This window comes from Mesocricetus auratus, unplaced genomic scaffold (assembly GCF_017639785.1).
Source record: "Mesocricetus auratus isolate SY011 unplaced genomic scaffold, BCM_Maur_2.0 Super-Scaffold_100003, whole genome shotgun sequence".
In the NCBI taxonomy this organism is placed as follows: domain Eukaryota; kingdom Metazoa; phylum Chordata; class Mammalia; order Rodentia; family Cricetidae; genus Mesocricetus; species Mesocricetus auratus.
Window position 1 is genome coordinate 42,155,458 of NW_024429188.1, and position 20,374 is coordinate 42,175,831.

Here is a 20,374-nt window from a genome sequence, read left to right on the forward strand (position 1 = left end):
TTTACTTTGCACTGAAAGAAACTATTGATGGTCAATTAATCAAGGCACAAAAGATTAGGGCCGAGGTCTGGACCACTTTGATTAATTTCAGTGAATTTCTAATGGATGCAATCAGACCAGATAGACTTCAGCAATGTTCTTGCTCCAAAATTCCCCTTGGCAAACCCACCTACCATTCCCTAACTGAGCAGCCCATGACACAGTAATCATTTTCTGTGAAATATCGACTTCCCTCTGATGAGATTCTCTATGTTCTCCTGATTTCCTTCTGACTTTCCTTGTTTCATGAAACCTGGGGGGACCACTTAGCTTCATTGCTGGTTTGAGAAGGGAATCCAGAGATCTCTCCCATTGTGCTGCTTTATGGATGAGAAAGCAAAACCTGAGCCTAACTTCGGAAGTACTAATTAGTCCCTGACAATGTACAGGAACTTTAGGGGTAGGTCTAAGTTGTAGATGGTGTGATGAGACCTGACTAGGATACAGGGCACAGGGGGAATGAAATATGGGAGTCTCCTCTAATTTTAGTTTCAGCTTTGGCTTGTTTCCCATGTAAAGTACCTCCCTCAATTTCTCAGTTCTTCAGTTGCCCTTTAAGACAAACCCATCAGCCATAGATCACAGGAATGCTATTGCGGAACAAACAACAAGACGACACTTTAGTGACTGGAGGTCCCTCATGAACCCAGAAGTTTATTAGCATTCAGCAAATGAAATATGTTGTAACATACAGGCAGTGTATTGAGATAGCCAGGTGCCAGTGAGCGCTAGGGATGGAGAGGTCACAATGCAGATGATTCTGTGATGTCTCAGGAATGGGGAAGGGAAGCTCAGGCACAGCAAAGAGCTACACTCCCCTTTCTATACTGGAAGAGAGAACTCTTACACATAGAGGGAGGATGTACTGCAATTCCTAATATCTTTCTCCTTCCCCCAGCCATTTTATTTAGCATGACCTAAATATACATTCCTGGTTTACCCCAGCCCTTCCCCACCCCCATATATAGCAGGGAAAATAAGCACCAATAGTAACAGGAATAATTAAAGCCCCCTCTTAACAGACCCAACCCTCACAAATATACATGCCATGTGGATTTTCTTCTTTGGAATGATTATAGGATGGAGAAACCGTGGATCAGGCCACCCAGCCACGATTGTAACAGTCACCATTCCCAAAAGTGCCATCCTGGCTAAAGAGGCAGCTCAGCCACTAAAGGCTAAGGCTTACACCCAAAAAGACAAGAGTTCGGTTTCCAAAAGTACCATCCACTTGTGAGCTGGAACAGGGAAGGGAACAAGGAGGCAGGAGGGGGAGAGATTCTCCCAAAGTAGTAAGAGGGAGCAAGGAATCATCTAATGTCTTTTCTGGACAACGTCACAATCTACTAAGTTCCCGGTAAGTACCATTCAAGGGTTTCTTCACGGAGATGACCGATTCCTGGTGGTTCAACTATCATTGTCATCTGTCATCCCAAGTCTCTTGGTGAAGAATGTACCCCTAATGCTCCTTTGAAGAAATAACACGACCAATCGCACAATGTGGGTACGATGCTTTGCAAACAGAAGCACAAAACATGAAGAAAGGAGAAGAAGAAAAGTCAAGAGGCATGAGTACTCTCAGAAGGTCTACACACGGAGAAGGAAGGGCTCAAAGGGGAAAATTAAAGCTGAAAAACATGCTGTCTTCCAGGTTCTACATGCCTGAGTTACCTGGTATTGGCCTTCGGTACCTGGGCATCTTCTGTCTTTACTGTGAGGAAAGAGAATGAGTAGTGTGACACAGCCAGGTGGGAGAGGGAAAAGAGGGAGGGTCCTAGACAGTTGAGATGACATCCCTCTGCACAAGCAGCAGCAATATTTTTGTGTCATCTTTTTTGTTTAAAACTGTAAACAGCACCGCTTAAAAATAAAATATATCAGAAAAGAACAATTGATAAACATTGTTTCCATGAATATAAAATGCAAACAATATAAAAATAGATAATTGGCTTTTGATATATATTTATATATATATTAAAAACAACTTGGATGCAACATACATATGGGTAAACTCGAAGTATCCCTGGTAAACCCCCATGCTTCCCTCTAGCAAGTGAGCCTAGGGGCCGAGGGCAGTGGTGGCACTGGTGCAGGTGAGAAAAGCCACTGGCGGCAGGATGAGAGCATGCACCCAGCATTCTGAGTGTGGAAAGCTACTTCCCTCCTTGGTATAGCACTAAGAGGAGGGACACTGGCATTTACTGAAACCATTATCCACGAGGCTTGTGGTCTGGTATCCAAGCTAAAGCCAGATGATCCCCAAGGCAGGGCTTCCTTGGAGAATCTAAAGCACCAAGAAATTGGCATCCTGGCTTTGGAAGAGGCCTGCTAGGTGGCCTTTCTTACCCACATTCGCTGGTCCTCTGAGGACTAGGCTATCAAGAAATCTCAGGATCGGAACTGACACTATAGTATTGGGCAACAAGATGATGCCAGCCCCTTTCTGTCATCACATCTTCCCTTGAAGTCACAACCAAATACATTGTCTGAAGACTTCCAGTGGAGACAGGGAGCTTCATCTGGCCCCAGCCTCAGTGTGGACATAATAGCAACACTTCTGGTAGTTGGAAGCATATTTGGTGTCAGCCAAGGAATTATGTGCCCATATTTGGGCAGATACCTGGAGACTGGTTGCATTTCCCATTGTTAATCATGTTGTTATTACTATATGTCCTCAGCCAAATCGTTCTTCCTCCTCTAGACTGCAGCTAGCATTTGTTTTATAAAGAAGTTTGCTTCTGTAGCCATATATCTTAGCTGTTCCACTTTAGGTTGTGAAGATTTTATCCCTGGGCTAGCAGCCAGGTCAGTGAAAGGACTTTCAGGCAATGATGTTATCCAAGCCATAAACTTCTACTTAGCCTCAGGTCCTACTCTGAGGTATGACTTTTCAAAGCACAGCAAAATGTGTCAGAGTTATGGCAGGTCCCTTCAGAGACAACGAACTGTGCTGTCCTTCTGAATCATGAGGGCAACCCTCAGTTATAGGTAAATTACCTCTTCCTCTTCCAAAACAGGCTAGTAGCCCTTCTCCAGTGGGTCATGGAAGCTGCTGACAGTTCTACTGCCTGCTGTGGATGGCAGCCAAATGTAAACAGGATCTCAGGCTGACTGGAACAGGCAAGAGGTGTGGTTTTTCCTGCTGTAAAGGCATTTGGTGGTTAATTCCTGCCATCCAACCAGGCCAATTTCAGCCTCACCCTTTCAGAACAGCTTTGGTGAGAGGCCAAGTGGTTCAAACCTGGGCATTTGTCTTTTGGAACAATGTGATTGGGGTAAGGAAGCCCTTTCTCACTCTCTTTCATTCTCCAGTTTCAAAATGGATGCACTTCTTCGTGATGTAGCCAAAGTCATCCAAGAGAGCTGATCGGATGTCCTTGAGGGATGGTGCTGGGGCCATGCAAACTCATGTAGTTACTTCCAGGGATTTAACTTTTTCCAACCAAGTCTGCTCTTTTTGGAGAAGGGCACAGGGCCAATCCCAATCTTAGAAATGGTGACAAAGACTATCATGGATATATCCCTCGACGATGAAAATAGGTCCACAAGGTTATCTTGACTCAGAAGGCCATCAGCTTTTGTTCCCAAGGTAAATTGCCATGTCTCTGGCAAAAGCCCTGTTGACATCTTCACTTAATAGATATGAAGATGGCTATGAGGTGAGAATAGGCACAGGGCAGAAGATAAAGGAGTTCTAACTTAGATCCACATATCTACCCCAAAATATGGCATTTCCAATACAGAAATTTTGGGTTTTTTTAAAACAAGTTCTTGCTATACAGCCCTAGCTGGCCTAGAACTCACTATGTAGACCAGGCTGGCCTCAAACTCAAAGAGCTCCATCTGACTCTTACTCCTAAGTTCTGGGATGAAAGGCATGTGCCACCATGACTGACCCAATAGAAAATTAAGAAAAAACCTGTCTCATATGAGTGATTAAGGAAAAGTTGAGCCTGGCCAAGATAAGCCCATTGCAATGTCTTCCTGATAGGAAGCTCTTCACTGTTAGTGTTTCCAACTTAGTTAAGAGTGAAAACTGCTTGACTGGGCTTGGTAGGAGGTAGAGACAGATGGATCTCTGCGACTTAGAAGCTGTACTGGTCTACATGGTGAGTTCCCAGGCTATGAACACTAAAACATGGGATCCTGTCCCCCCAAAAAAGGGAAAAGAAAGAAAGAAAAAAGAAAACCGCATGGATGTAAGAGAAGGGAGGGTGCTGTTCATTTCATAAACGATGCAGCTGCCGTGCAAATCAGGCCTGCAGCTTGGCAAAGCAAGGACACATTACAGTCTTTCCTCTCAAGAAGCCTGGTCCTTTGACGATACTAAGAACTTGGCTAATTGGGAGACAAAAACTTTTTAAAGTGCCCACGACAACAGGTAAAATGCCTTTGGCATCCTGTCTTGGAAATGTAAGCTTGGAACCCCTTCACAAAGGGGTGGACAAGGATTAAAGAACTTTTTTGGTTTGGGAGGAAGGAGGGGGGAACCTTTTGCCTCCTAAGCTAAGTTGCTTCAAGCTCCAAAGTCTGAGATCCCTTCTTGGTGTCCAGGATAAATGGATCTCCCTTTCTGTTTTCCTCCATTTCATCCCACAAAACCCAATGCCCTATAGTCAAGCCCAATTCAGGTGGCTTCTCTTCCCTTATCTCAATTAAGAGACTACATTCTTTGTGATGAGATTATGAGAATTTCAGTTACAGGACAAAGGGGAAGTTCTAAAGTGCCTGCAACAGCCACAGGCTTAAGAAACAAACAAGATATCATTCCACAGCTCAAGACCCCACAGCAGTTTCCACAATCTATCTACCTTTGTATTCTGCTTGAATACAGACAGATTTACTCACTCCATTACAGGGATTAGTGTTTTTGTTTTCTAGACTATGTCAGGCCAGGTTAATAGGACATCATCTAGTTATAATACCAAAGTCCACAGCAATATGGAGCGAGACACATGCTACTTGATCCACTCTAGACATAACTAACTGGGATAAATAGGTTAGAGTCATTTGAAGTGATGTAAAGGGGGTTAGAGTAATATGTACCATAAGTTTATATTGCTAATAGCCAGAAAGCCTCCCATCTCTGGGTGAAAGTCAGTGCAAAAATTGGCTGCTCATCAGTGGTTCATTAGTCAACAAGGGACCAGAGAAGAGGGGTTCAGCCTGCAATAAGGATGCATCCCAAGCCCTTTATGGGTCAGAAGAACCCCAAAGCAAAAACTAGAGCACAGAAGCAGCAACTTCCCTGGGCAGATGTATTTGGGCTGAACCTGGTCAATGATGGCAGAGGGAGGTGGGAAAACAGTGAAAACTCAGAGGAGTTTATCTTGGCCAAAGGGATTTTCAAGTTTAAGAGCAACCCCCACCCCCACCCTTCTGCCCAACCCCTGATCCCCATTCACATGCTCAGGTCTCCACTCTGGAATTGGTGACTACTTGGCTAGGTTTCCATTCATGGCAGTGGAGGAGTAGCTGGTAGAGAGAGAGGCACCTTGCTCACCCCTCTCCTTTGACAGGTCAAGGTTGGAAGCTCTGTAGTGACTGGGTTGAAGCTGAGGGGGTTCAGGCCGTACCCTGGGCAGCTGAGGGATACCATGCGTGATGCCTACAGGCTTGGCTTGAGACAGAGAGTTGGCTCCAGAAATGGAGGCACAACTGGGCTCATCTACAGGCAGCAATACATCCCGAGGCCTGGCCCTCACACTTTGGGAGGCCTGTGCTTGAAGGTTATAGCAAGGGCCCATGGGCAAGGGTAGGTGTGAAGGTCGAGCTAGCTGAGACAGAGAGTCTCCAGGTGCTCTTGGGAGCCCTGGCACTGACATTGCCATTGCTACAGGAGGTACGCAACAGGTTGCCTGCCCGTATGAAGACTGATTGAAAGGCCCATCCAACTGACTGGGGCTTATCCAAGCAGGGTCTGACTCCAATGGAAGAGGACACTGAGCCCAGGTTGGCCAGTCACAGGCCCCTGGAGGTTCAGTGTAGAGGGACAAGGGACTGTCTCGGCCCCATTCTCCTTCCTCTTCTTCGCCTTCTTCATCTGAGTCTTCCTGGTGGGCCTGTAGCTCATCAGACTCCAAGTAACCCTGGGCTAGATGAGAACTGGAGAGCTCCAGCTCTAGGGTCTCTGCATTGTCAAGGGAACGGCTTCTCCTATTGAGAGCCATTGCAGCAGGTGGTGGTCGAGGGTGTATGCCAGGAAGCCCCAAGTATCGAGGGAGGCTGCTAACACCCCAGGGAAGGCCTTGGTAGAATCGACTGTGATAGCTGTTGAAGGCATGTTTTTGGTAATAACCCAGCTCAAAAGCTTCCAAGGAGGCTGTGAGGTCTTCATCATTGTGGAACTCAGGATTTTCTTCACACTTGCCTTCTCCATCCCGTTCCACATCAGCAATGTCAAAGGTGACCATGGGGGGCAGCTCAGGGAGGTTTTGAGTGAAGGATGAGTCAGAGTCAGAGCTGCAGGACATGCTGGAGAAAAGGTTTCCATTGCTAGTAAACTCCACTAAGGCCTGTGAGAAACTCACAGTGGCATTCCCTTCCTTCTCATCTTCTTCTTCCTCTGGCTCCTCAGGGGGTGAGTAACTAGGGTAGGCCCTCCTGGGAGAGCCTCCAAAATTTGCTTCTTGCATGTCTGGCTCAAACATAGCATCACTCTGGAAGAGCTGCATCAAACAAGTACTTTGATCTTTTTTGGAGCAAGTCCCCTCAAAACGCTTCTCCAGAGGACGGAAATCCCGCCAGTCTGGTTCACTGCTAGAAGTAGCAGGAAAAGCTGAGGTGGTTCCCCGGTGGGAAGTCTGAGAAGCTCCTGAATTCCCTGCCACGAGGCCCATTACTGATGGGCCTAAGGGCCGCATCTGATACTCTAAGACGGGCTTCTCCTGCCGAACCTGGGTCTCTCGGACTCGACCCTCTTGAGCATGAACCTCTCGGACCTGGGCTTCTCGGGTTCTGACATCTCTGCTGTAAGATTCCCGAGGGTGGGTGTCTCGACCATAGGCCTCCCTGGCGTGAGCCTCCCTAGCACATGCCTCTTGAGCCTCAAGCTGCTCCCGGCGAAGCTCCCAGTATAGCAACTGTTTCTGAATGGTCACTAGCCGTTCTTCCTCTGTTTCCATTGCTCCGGGTGGCCGAGAAGAAAAGGGTTCAAAGTTCAAGAAAGAACCAAACATCTCAGAGCTGCGACCATGGAGGTCATAAAGGCAATCATCCCCAGGTGGGGAGCTCTCCAGACTGTCATCTGGCTCATAGAATTCATATAGGGCGTCGCCACTGTAGCTGTCTCTGGGTAAACAATCTCTGTGGACAAGCCCCAATGCCTCACCTGAATCATCCTCAAACCCTGGTGTGGTAGAATCATAATAACCTTCATCACTATTGGGAGCAGACTCTTGCTGGTCACTCTGAGGAGTCAAAAGTTCTCCAGGGCCTAGGCTAGGGTAAGACTGAACTGGGTCAAGGAGCATGTAGCCCTGGTGACTTGGGGATGTAGCAGTATGGTAGCCCAGGTTCAGATTAGATCTTGGATACATCTGGGTATTTGCCCACAGATACTCTAAGTCACCATCTTCCTCCCCATCCTTGACTTCCTCTTCCTCATCCTCTAATTCTACCTCCTCATCTTCCTCTTCCTCATTGTCGTCATCGTCTGGCAAGGCCATCTCCTCCCCACCTCCTTGGTAGGTTACCAAGCAGGAACTTCGCTTGGTCCCATCTCGGTTGGCCCTCTGGCCTCCAGAGGCCATGCTATCTGTCATGCTGTCCATGTCTTGTTCAGCTATAATGTCACCGCAACCTGTCAGTGAATCAAAGCTTTTCAGGGATGTCACATCCCCAAACAGGAGGCTTAGCTGATCCCCAGCAGGGCCATTGGGTGGGTTTACATCTCCTGTCACCACCTTTTCTTCTGCTTCTGAAGTGTGGGGCTCCTCTAGGCTACCGGCTTCAGGAATAGCCTTGGACTGTATGAACTCTGAGGCACAGGGCCCTGTGAGGTTTTCTGGATTTTTACAGGCTGTCTTCTCAGCAGTTGGTGAAAAATGTTCTAGTGCTGGAGAAACTTTTGGCTCAGGGGCATCCTGGGGTTTGGCATTTTCCTTTCTAGCAGCATGGAATATCTCCTCGGAGCTGGGCAGAGAGGTTGAACTCACATGCTCATGAGACCTCGTTCTAGCCCCTTCAAGTTCCTTTGCCCCTGACCCACTCTGATCAGTCCCAGAAACCTTGCTCTTCCGGTGACGGCGGATGCTGCTGAAAAAGCCTTTCAGGCCTTTCTTAGGCTTGTGCACAGAGGGTACTTTTTCAACTCCAGTTTTCTCTGTGGCTTCAGTTACAGATGTCTTATGTCTAGAGCCTATCTCTAAAGCCCCATGGGCACTCTGGGAGCTAGGAAATTGAGAAGGTGACTTGGACAAAGGTACAGAGAGGCCTGTTTCTTCAATGACAACATCTTCAGGGCCATGAGTTGCATCACTCAGGCCATCATGGGTCTTACTCTTGTTTAGACCCTTCTTAGAGCTGCCTTTCCCAGAACCTTTGCTTCGTCCTCCCCCAAAGAAACTAGGCAGGGTACAAATTCCCTTCTTGCCGCCAAAGAGTTTCATGGCAGTTTTCTTCAGCCTACCTGGGCCTGACAAGGGTGGCTCTGATGTTGATCCTTCTGTTGTCTCAGTCGTCTTATTCTTGGCTCCCTTTTCAGTGCCCTGGTCTTGGGCATCTCTGGAGGCTGATGCTCCCTTGATCTGAAGAGCTTCATCCTTTTGAGTCTCCATGATGGCGACAGCTCTTCAACTGGAAACGCAGTCTTCGGATTCCCGGTGCAGTTAGAGCATGCTCAGTCAGGAAGCATCACAGTTGGGTCTGAGGGAGATAAGAGAAACAAAGACAGAGACAGACACTGGTGAGCAAGCACACAGGCTGGGTTTGTTTTTATGGGTGATTATTGTCTAAGGATTGAATGGGACCAGAGAGAAAATAAGTAAACACTGGTAAAACCTTAATCTATGTTTGGTTTGCTGGTCTAGCTTCTACAGGGCACCAGAGCAGGCGACTATCAATCATTTAGGCTGCTGTAAGTGGGGGGAATGTGACAGAGGCAATTGTAGGTGTGCAAAAGCCCAATCATGCTATTGTCTATAGAGAAGTTTATCAATTACTGGGTGGGGGTTAGGAAAGGAACAGAGAGGCTGCTTGTAACATTACTCAAGTTTTGAAATTTGTGTGGTGAAGGTGCTCCTTGAGACTTCATTGGGTCCTACTGGACCCAGGCCTCAATTAAACATTAGCCTGGACTATCACCAACATTTTTCTCAGGGCCAGGAAGAAAAGCGTATCTACAGCTTTATCTTCTGCCCACAGGTTCTCTAAACTGCCACTAGGACAATGGCCAGACCTTCCTGACTCCAGAGAAGGAACACCATTGAGTTACAGATCAGAGCTGTAAAGCAGAACCTGCAAAATGACATGGTAGCCTCAGGAAAAATATCTTCTGGGTTTTAGTATCCTCTGTGCAAGAGGCCTACCACGATCTACGTCCCTAAACCCCTTATAGAGACTATGTGAGGGGTAGGTCAGGGTCAGACTCTCTGTTAACTGTCCTGCTGGCAAGGGATTTTAATTTTGTCCTTGACAAGTATAACCACCAGATTCTACCATGGAGCCACAAGACATTTTCTTCTACTACGTTCCTCTCATTATCTTGGTCCCCATTTACCTTGCAATCTAGGAAGGGAGCTTGAAAACACACAACCTTATATTATTCGTGCTCCTAGCCTAAGATACAGGACGTCAAGAGCTATTTAAATAAATACACTCGGTGTAAGTTGCACCATTCTGGTCAAGGCTTCCTAATCCAAGTGCCAATAGGTTTGGAATAAAAAGAAGAGTTAACCACCTTCTGGACCAACCTTCTGATCATTCCCTTAGTTCCTGGCAAATCTGTTTTCCAGTGACAGTAAATATCTGGCCACTAAAGCACTAATCAGCCTGCAGAAATCAAGGGATCTCTCCTTATGAAGCCCCTCCCCTCTCTGAGCCCTCTTTGTAGATCTAGGGTAGCCACGGGAGATAGAAAAGCTGTTGGACTTGAGAGAGTAAGAGGCTAGAAACAGGGAGAGAAAGAGAGGGAGAGAATGAGACTAGGCTGGTCAGAACACTGGTCCAGTGACTGAATGCCACATTCCTAAGATTCACACAGTTATCTGCAGTAGAGTACTGTTGTCAAGCACTGAGGCTGAAGAGAAACTAACAACTATACCCCAGCCTGTGATTTCATTAGATGAGTCTTTCCAAGTACCTAGGTTCCTATCTTCTCAACAGTTTTGTGTCTGGTACCTCACCTAGTTTGATGCATTTAAATCGCTAGAGTAACCCAAGTTCCATTAAGAACACTGTTCACCAACCAGAGTAAGATGATGTCTGGTTTGGAGATGAGAGAAAAGCTCATCTGATCTTCTCAGTGAAGATGTAGGAATTGCTAGTTTCTCAGGTTATGAATTTCTCTGTGCAATACATCTTGACATTACACTCTGCAAACTCAGCTCCGTAACAGACAGTATCCTCACCACTAAGCACACAATCACCCAGAATTCTGTGCCCCATTTTGTAATGAGAATATGGACCCATCGTATATCTGAATTCCTTAATTTGCATAGTGTTGATCTATTCACATCAACCTTGAAATCTAACAAGGCTGTCATTATGATATTGGAGATGAGGGTAACAGCAATGAAGTTATACTTGAAAATGTTTATCTTGCTGTGGAATTCATATTTTATTTTAAACCTCTCCCAATATACAGTAAATGACAGATACTAAAGTTAGTACATCAGGCCAAGCCAAGGAGAGGAACTTCTAGTCCCTGTTTTAGAGAGCTTACAGACTAGTAGGGAGAGAATATTATCTATATAACTCTAAAGATACAGCATAAAGTAGGCCTTATATAGCCCCTGTTATTTCTTTGTTTTTGTTTTTTAAGACAGGGTCTCTACATAGTTCTAACTCTCCTTGAGCTTGGTACGTAGACCAGTCTGGCTTTAATAAGTCTCTAGATAATTTTACAAGGTAGAACATACTCCCTGGGCTCAGAAAAGCTGTCTTGACTAAAAACCAATGACTGTGGAAGACCATAGACCTTAGGAGAAAACCTAATACTATTATTTTGCTAAATGGATTTAATACAAAACTGCTTTCTAAGTACTTACCTTTATACTCACAGATCAGTGAAGCTCTCAACCCTTATCAGAATTTCTTATTGCAGTAGACAGTAATTAATATAGAGACTCACAACTGATCAATATGCAGGCAAGATACTGTGGAGAACTCAACCCTAAATGTAAATCTGAATAACATTTCCTGCACCCGAACTCAGGGATCATCATGGAAGACAGTACAGAAATACTGTAAGAACTAGAGGTATTAGAGGGATATTGCAAAATGGTTTTTTTGGATACAGCAGGGCTGTCACATGTGAATTCTCAGCAGCTGTGACTGCATACATAAGACCTACACTAGATCAAGTCAGCCAAAATTTCAGCATGGATTGGGGTAGAGACCCAATAACTCTCTTCCCTACCTGAGGAGCTTCTGTCGGGTGATGATGGCTGCAGAGGAAGGGAAAGTCAGTGTGACCCCTAGTGTATTGCCTGTGCTCCAGTGCATAACCCTATATCCACATGCGTAGGGCAAAACTAATTGGACTCACTGGGACAGGAAACAAAGAAGAAGGTGTGAAGTTGTAAGGGAGATGGAAGAGGGGTCCAGAAGGAGAAGAGGGGATCGATGATAGGTGAATATGATCAAAAACATTTTATATATGTATGAAATTCTCAAAGAACACATAGGTAGGTAGATGAAAGAAATGAAGGAAAGGAAGGAAGGAAGGAAGGAAGGAAGCTTCAATGAGGAAGAAGCATTCAGTCTAGGTTTTGTCAAGCATTAAAAAATGGAAATGGCAGTGATCTAGATGGGGTATGTGTTCTTATCAATCAAAAAGGGAATTATTCTGGTGGAATCAAACAGTTCTGGCAATGATGATTAGGTGAGGCGAACCTATAAACTTGATGTCTTTGCTGGAGGACAGTCTCTCTGGACCTTGCCAGCATGCTATGTAGGGGTAGAGCCAACTCATCATCACCACTCTCTACATCAATGGTTCAAGATCTGAACTCTCAGCTTCCCGTTCTCACTGCCATGCCTGCTGACAAAGAATCTGGCTGTATTCTGTCCTTGTCATAAGAACTTGCCTAAGGCTAAATCAAAGGATAATGTACTAATTTCTTTGGTAAAGGAAATTTCAAGGTAGTATAATATTTAGTTTCTGGTGTGGTTATTAGTAATGACTTATGCTGGTCTACAATGAAAAAAAAACAAGTGGAGCAGAAGGAAATAAAAAATGTAATGTTTGAAGAGAAAACAACCAGTAAACTTAATGCTGTAGCCAAGGATTTTAATGCCTGAGACTATGGGGTAGATCTCATTTACCTTGGACAGAGATTCTATTACCCTCATGTAGCCTCTACTCTTAGCTAGACCTTGGGTTATCTTTGCTAAGCAAGGATCAATCCTAAAACTACATCATTATCTCTCTTGTGCCTTTCCCCTCCAGGAACCATGCCCCCCAAGCTGCTCACAGGATCTCTGCCTATGTTCCACAGAACAGCTTGTAGGAGGGCATTAGGAGTATCATATAGCCAGCAGTTCCCTAATCTGGTCTTACCTAGCTACCTCTACCCCAGGGCTTCTTCATACTATTCATTAATCTACCATGGTCCCCAAACTGTCCTCCTATAACAGGCTATTCTGCCTTGACCTAGGGTAAGAAGAACCTTTTAGGAGAGTGGAGCCCAAAGCAAAAGGAACAGAAAGGACAAACACTGAAGCTTACTTAGGCTGGGCCTGGATTCCCTTAATGCTCTTGCCAAGAAAGTGGTTCTGCCAAAGGCAGAGCACCTCAGCACTCAGATTCCTCAGTCAGTGTGGCCAGCTGTTTCTCAGATAGGCTGTTGGGAACTCTCCCAAGACTCTCAGAGCTTCTTGATAGAGGCAACTAACTGCAGTCACTGTGACTATGGCAGAGAACATGCTGAGGTAGAAAATGGAACCACTGAAGAGCCAAGAACCAACCTCAGGTCATTCTGGGACATGTAGAAGCTGGCTCCTAAGGAAGTGTAGCCTTCTGTTTTCCCTTCACTCATAACCCAAGTAGAAGAACAGCCACATATGTGCCTGAAACCCTTCTCCTGAGGAAGAAACAGCTTCAGGACAACCTTGACATTTTCTGTTCTTAGTCTATCTTCAAGGGACCAGCTTAGCAAACTTAGGACAGGCTGGGCTCAAGGAAGAAACAAGAGTAGAACTTCAGAGGTGTGGCCTTCACCCATTAGAGTTTCCAGACTTGTTCCAAGCAGTCTTTGTGAACACAAACCTACTCCTGATGTATCCAGTCCCTCAGTATATTGGTGGAGAGTAAGAAAGACGTGAGAATGGTGACTGTCCTCCCCTAGAGAGCCAGACAGTTCTTCACTGCCATGTTGGGGAAAACTCAGCAAGTTATCCAACCTGTCCTACCCTCAATTTTGTCAACTGTGAGATGGGACTACTGAGAATTCCTACTTGTTGAAACTACTGCAGGAACAAAACCAATACATGTAAAGTATCAAATGAAATGGTTTGTACAGCAGAAGCTCAAGCATTATGGCAAATTGGTTTTTTGTTTGTTTGTTTTTGTTTTTCGAGACAGGGTTTCTCTGTATTGTTTTGGAGACTGTCCTGGAACTCGCTTTGTAGACCAGGCTAGCCTTGAACTCACAGAGATCCTGCTGTCTCTGCCTCCTGAGTGCTGGGATTAAAGGCGTGCACCACCAACACCTGGCCTGCATTATGGCAAATTATATTAATGCTTATTCCAACTATGATTGGACAGTTTCTATCAGTAAATCTACCCAAGTCAGGGTTCACTAAAGTGTTCTCCGAAGCTTTAACAGGAATGTCTGAAACCTTTTCAGTTTCTCTTGGGGATTATATAGTTATCCCACGGAAGCTTTGCTTGTTCATTAAGCCAACTTTTAATGTTCAGAGAGCAAACAGCTCTAGATCACCTGGGAGATTCTAGCTAGGTTCCTTAGTCCAAATCAGAGAGATCAACATTTTAAATTGAGCTAAAAATGCCATCATTCAAAGAAATGCAATGAACAGTTAGTGTACCTACCACTACACAAAGCACTTCCCAGTCACCAGTCCCACTGCTCCCTCCCAGAAACCCATTAATCTCTGCTAGCAGGGGAATGGCAACCCCTTGTCACAGAAAAGAAAACTGTGCCTTTACTTGGGGAAAGATTTGGCTAAAGTCACTAATGGGATTATGAGAGAACTTGAGTAGCTTCCAGGCCTCTTGAGTTTCAGTTCGGTGCCGCTCCTGCTTCACTGTGTCAGGACACCAATTAAAGAATTAAGAGGATCAAAACACATTTATGAAGCTTTCAAAGAACAAATCAAATAAGTTTTTTTTAATTGGACCAGAAGAACTGTGGAAGTCCCTTTCATACCTGTAATAGGTGTCACTTCCATTCCCTATTCCACACTGCCCCAGCTCAGTTTAACTTTTCCTCAAGGATTTCTTGTCCTTACTGGCTACTGATGTTTTGGCCTTACCCAGCACATTAAAAAATGGCCTTGATGACTTGAGAATCCAGGTGCTACCTTTACAACCTGTGGCTGAAATCCTCATCAGCAATGCTATCATGGCTACTTTCAAGCGCATCTTTTGTTCTGATTCCTTGGGAATTAAGTTTGAGGTGCCAAAAAGGCTGAAATAGAAAGTTGCCAAGGTGGACAGTTTTGAAGCATTTGAGCTACTTAAAGATAACGACTTCTCCGAATTGGGTGGTGGCGGCAAACACCTTTAATCCCTGCACTGCGGAGGCAGAGGCAGGCGGATGTCTGTGAGTTAAAGCAGGTTCCAGGACAGTCAGAGCTGTTACACAGAGAAACCCTGTCTCAAAAATAAAATAAAATAAAAGATAATGGCCTCTGAGGTTATCTGGCACTCAAGTAGTGCATTACTGGAGCCCATAAACTAGACCCAAGTTTAAATTTTCGTGGTATGAAAGGACTCCTGGTTTGGATCTTTTTGGGAGAACAGTGGGGGTGGTTTAAAGAGTCCCTCTTACCCACTCCTGCAACCACCCTTTCCTAATTCTCAGCTTCCCTGTGGTGGGAAAACTCCTTTCCAGAAAGCATCTCATAACTTCCAGATGCAGCACCAATTCCAAAGCTGGCCTTCTATCGCTGCTTCCCTGACTCCCTCGCCAGCCCCTCAGGTGCCTTGTTCACATACTCATCCTTGCTTACTTCCATCTGACAGGCTTCAATCTGTCCATTTAGTTTGCTCACAACGACTCCCTGTCTCACAGTCACTGCATCGATGATGGAGCAGGAGCTTGGCATGCTGGCTCAGTCGCACTCTAATTCAGCAGGAGTTTGCAGTCTCAAACTGGAATGCCACTTTCACCCCTTACAGGCAGAATGGTTTGAGAAAGTATCTCTCTGAGACAGAAATGCCTTATCTGTGAAATGAAAACAATTTACCTACCTTACAGGGTTGTGGTGACGGAGTAAAGATGGTTCCAGTGCAAAGGCAAACTAATGATTACACATAGAGCAGATACTACATAAGTGGCCCCATAAGGGGTCCTTTCAACGAGACTGCCCACAGTCAAGGTACCTTCCTTTCCTAGTTCATCCTCAGCTGCCACCCTGAGTCTCCTCAGAGGTAGGTGCTATGTCTGTGTAGCCTTCCAATGTAGCAATACTAGTCAAGCAAAAGCAAGATCAGAGTCAGGCTGCACCTCCTCCATCTATTCAGGAAGGCTATGAAATATTTCCTCTTGAGGCGAAAACTTTATCATCTAGTTTATCTGCCTAAACAGGATTTGTGCAGAGACACTGATGAGATAACATCAGGCGTTTCCCTTTTCAGTTTCAGGCAGCCTATCTGTGAGGGAGAAAGCTGGAAACCCGTTCTCAGTCTCTGGTTCTGTGGGACTAGGGTTTAGGAGTTCCCTCTATTGCCTGATAGGTGGAGGAATCCATGGCTAGGTAATAACAATGGCGAGCTTCCAACATGGCTGGCTTTTTCCTAACCCTCCTGACCTGAGATAAAGCCTGTCAGTTTAAAACAAAAGTCTTGTAGGCTTTTTTTCCTGCCAGAGGCCCCCTGTTGATGGACTGGTTCAACAAGTTGAAGGCCAGATTAGGACATGTTTACACAACAGCTGTGGGTCATTCAGCCAGCCTGTATTTCTTCAAAATGGCCAGTCCTGTGTTAGAGAAGGAAGACCCTTTAGAGACTTAAAAACAAACCAATGCCCTCAAGGAGAAGCTGGGCTTAGGCTTCTGGGGTATCCCCTCTGTATTGCAACTATCTTTCCATCTGTATGCTTGCTGTGTTGTGCGTGTGCGTGTGCTTGTGCGTGTGTGTGTGTGTGTGTGTGTGTGTGTGTGTGTGTGTGTGTGTGTGTGTGTGTGTTTCACCACCCATAATAAAAACATTTCTTTACTGGCTGATTCTGTCCATCTTGTTTGGTGTGTTCCACAATTTCCCCACTGCTCCCTGTGCATTCAAGATTTTTCCTGCCTTTTAATTATTTAACTAGCAGAAAAAACAAACCTGATCAAGACACCTAGACAGTAAGTTCTACAAGTAAAACACAAGCTTGCTGCTCTTACTCTCATTCCCTTATTTCTCTAGACTACTGAAGCAGGGCTATTTCTTCCATACACACTTTAGGTGCCAACTTTTCCCAAATACCTTGCTCCTTCCTGACATTTCCAGCCCCCAACATTCAACAGACCTTAATCTCTTGACTGAGGCAAAAACAACAATAACAACAAAAAAACATATGAAAGAAAGGGGCGAGGAGTTTTCACGATGCAGTTACCACATAAACCCAGGCAGTCTTCACTTTTGAGAAATGGGAGGGTGGGAGGAGGGAGCAGTTCATCTAAAATGTGCATTGAGTGGAGCCTGCCGGAAACCTTGGGGCACAGCATAAAGGGCTACCGGCCAAAAGCAATAACCTATCCGCAAATGACTGTGTGACCTTAAGCACACCTTGCTTGTTTTCTAAGGCACATCTATGACCATAGGGATTTTAATTGTTATTCCACACAAAGACCTGTGGGGCTGAGAGAAAATGGGTTAAAAGAGGTCTGGGGGATATCTCTTAGTCTTTAGTAAATAAGTATTTAGGCCCAGATACCCTCCCTGCTCTCCCCACCCCTTGCCTATGAAAAGCCAAAGGGAAGCTGACAGTGTGGAAGTTCCTTCTGGAGATTCCTTTCTCTAAGACCCCATTTAAATATCCTTTCCAAAACTCCATTCTTGGGTTAGGTACGAAGGTGTACCACTTTAATCCTAGCATTCAAGACAGGCAACTGTCAATGAATTCAGGGCCACTGACCTATAAACCAAGTTGCTGGAACTAACAAGTGAGACCCTGTCTCAAAACAAACCCCCCCAAAAAAGCAAAAGTCAAAACTACATACACACACTATTCACACATTGTTCAATGGTCTCCCCCTAAAAAGATTAGATCACATTTCAATGTTTGGTATTTGGGAATTCCCAGCACTGACTGGGTCCTAACCTCTTTTGTACCTCTGAGCTATGCCATCTCAACCAGACTCATGCTGTCTGCCAGCCACTCCCTTCATTTCTAATTCAATCTGTGCTTTCAGGACCAAACTCCTGTACTTCCCAGCTGCTTTACAAGATGACACCCCCACTGCATATATAAATCTCTTCCATGGCAGTTTGCCTGTAAGCTCATGAATCAGCAACCAAAAGTATGCAGAGTCCCAGGGTTTGAACAGTCCATACCCGGAGGTTACTATAGAGGAGACTGATTATGACTTTCTTTTTTAATGTAGTAACAACCCAATCCCAACTTCACCTACCCATATATATATGAGCCTTGGGTACCAATTCCTTAAGTTTCATGGATTTCATGGATTGGGACAAACAAACTAAGGCTAAAGGTGTTTTCTAAAACTCTATAAAGACAGCAAGTCCTTCTGGAGCATCCATCCATCAATTGCTTTATAATGCCAGGCTTTGAGAGGATTATAGCTGAAGTCTAATATTTATTTACCCCTTTGAGCGTTCTGAGAGAACCTAGATAACTATATGAGGCAAACAAAGCAGTTAGGGAAAGTTAACTATATAGGAATTTCAAGAATGAGGTCTGGTCCTCAAGAAGCAGCCTGAAATGTCCCAAGGAAAAAGCTGGTTGAGAACCGGGGTCTGAAAGGAAAAAGACTTGGGCAGGGGTAGGGTGAGAGTGTCTACGGGTAGGAAACAGAAGAGAGCCAGACCTGAGATACAAAAGTCCAGCTGCCAGTAGAGGTTTGTGCTGAGATCTGGTAAACATAGGTAGGGCTGACAATAGTGTGGTATCTGCAGTCCTGGTGGCTATCAGGCAGGTTCCAAGCTAACCTTCCCAAGTAAGACATTTACTGGATCTCATTGCCCCACTCCAAAGATGTCCAGCCTGCAAAGTCCCTTAGTCAAATCCCCTCTCTTATTCTTCAGGAATGCCCGAATAGTCCAGAGTGGTGCATCGTAGGCCGCAGGATGGGTACTGGACTTGGGGGGAAGGGTTTGTTGGAATCTCCTCTGGTAGGGTAGGAAGTCCAACAATGCAGTGCCCTACGCCCTGTCCATGCCAATGCTGCCAAGGCAGGCGGGCCAGAGCCGCAGAAGATGTTTGCATGCGGACAGGGTTGTCTAGACACCTATCAAGGCAAATCCAGCAAGGGGGAGGATGGTTCTGCTGCATTAGTCTGGCTGCCGCCTCTGCCTCCCCTCTAGCCATGGCTCATCTGGCAAGCTTAGCCCCTCAAAGGGGAGCTCAGAAGAAGTCACGCCTTTGGGCGGTCACCAGTGTCATAGGTGTCTGCAGCAGACAATGACAGCAGTCTGGCAGGCTGGGTGTTTTAAGTAACTGAGAAGTTGTAGGATTTATCTGCCTTACACACACCGTGTGTTCTTTACTACAATTACTGCCCCCTCCGCTTCTAGCACGGAAAGCCCCCCACGATATTGTGCCCATTGCTATTTTAAACCGAAGGCTGGGAAGAAAAACGCGCCTTATGCCCTACAAGGGAAGGGAGACGCGCAGGGTGGGGGGTGGGGTGGGGGCGGCAACAAAGCGGCCTTGCAGCTTTAACCCAAGGACCAGTAACAGCTCCTAGTCCAGGCCGCCTGCAATGGGAGTGGGAGCCAAATGAGACTGGAGGCCCAGGAGGGGGTGCGGCTAGTTGGGACCACAGAACCAAGGTTCCATGGCTAAGTGGGAACTTCAGAAACCCAACTGTGCTCCCCTGAGGAGGAACTGACTGTGGATATCTTAATCCACCCTAAATCCAGTCTCTTGCTAGCGCGCCAGCTTCCTCTGCAGAGAGACATAGGAGATGCACCGCAGAGGGGAGGGGCCACAGCAAGGCCTCGCGGGTGAGCAGCACCGGCCTAACAGCTGTTCCAGCAAATGTACTACAAGCAAAGCTAAGGAGTTCCCGGCCTGCAAACACATTCTTGGGGTGCTAGTTAGCAGCGCCCCTCCCGGAACCACGCAGCAGCACGTGTAGGCCCATCCCGGCCTCCCCTTACAACCTAGAGGCGTAGCCCAGGCTAGTCCGCCCGCCTTCCGGCCCTCCCACCCCACCCCCAGCCATGATCGCCTGTACCCTAAAGACTAACGGCCTCTGGGCCCCTCACTGGACAGTACGCAAAGGGAGTTCCAAGAAAGAGCAGCGAGAGGCCAGGACTCCCACCAGCCCGGCCCTTGATGCCCTCTTCCAGGCGACCAGAGCAGAGCACGCGGGGATGCACTAGACCTCCAGCAGGATGGCTCCTGGCTGTGCGCAATGCTTACCCTGCCAGGTCCAGTTCCCAGTGCGGTTATTGTCTGCTGAGCTGCTCTGCTCTGAGCTGGAGCCTCTGCTGAGAACGCCGCCACGACTGCTCCTGCCGCAGCCGACACCTCGGCTACAGCATTCTTCTGCACCAACTACCCTTCTCCAGGCTCTGGGCAGCTCCCCCATACCCCCTTCACCCTGGACTCCACAGTTACAGGGTGGGACGTCCGTGATCTGATTGGCAGGCATGCAGTCCAATCGCTACAGTAGGAAGGCATGCCCTGGCCCGCCCACTGTTTTCCTTGGTGCTTCTCTCTTTAAATGCAAATAAGTCGGGCGTGGTATTGGCAGGGGGCGGAGAGGTTGCAGAACCCCTAGCCCGGGCTCCCCACTTCCGCCCCCACTCGGGGCGGGT

General features: G+C 46.4%; 1 protein-coding gene across 1 annotated transcript; it reads right to left on the reverse strand.

Annotated features, from left to right (window-relative positions):
* Nucleotides 1–663: 663 nt before the first annotated feature.
* On the reverse strand, nt 664–20,169 carry Amer1 (APC membrane recruitment protein 1). Its single transcript, XM_005081143.4, has 2 exons — nt 19,977–20,169; nt 664–8,904 (listed from the first exon to the last, which is right to left on the reverse strand). Exon 2 carries the CDS (start codon nt 8,814–8,816, stop codon nt 5,475–5,477), a length of 3,342 nt encoding a protein of 1,113 aa, XP_005081200.1. The 5' UTR covers nt 8,817–8,904; nt 19,977–20,169; the 3' UTR covers nt 664–5,474.
* Between the last annotated feature and the right edge of the window lie 205 nt (nt 20,170–20,374).

Coding starts and splice junctions, on each gene's coding strand:
- Amer1 (XM_005081143.4), bottom strand. CDS start 8,816: ATGGAGACTCAAAAGGATGAAGCTCTTCAGATCAAGGGAGCATCAGCC.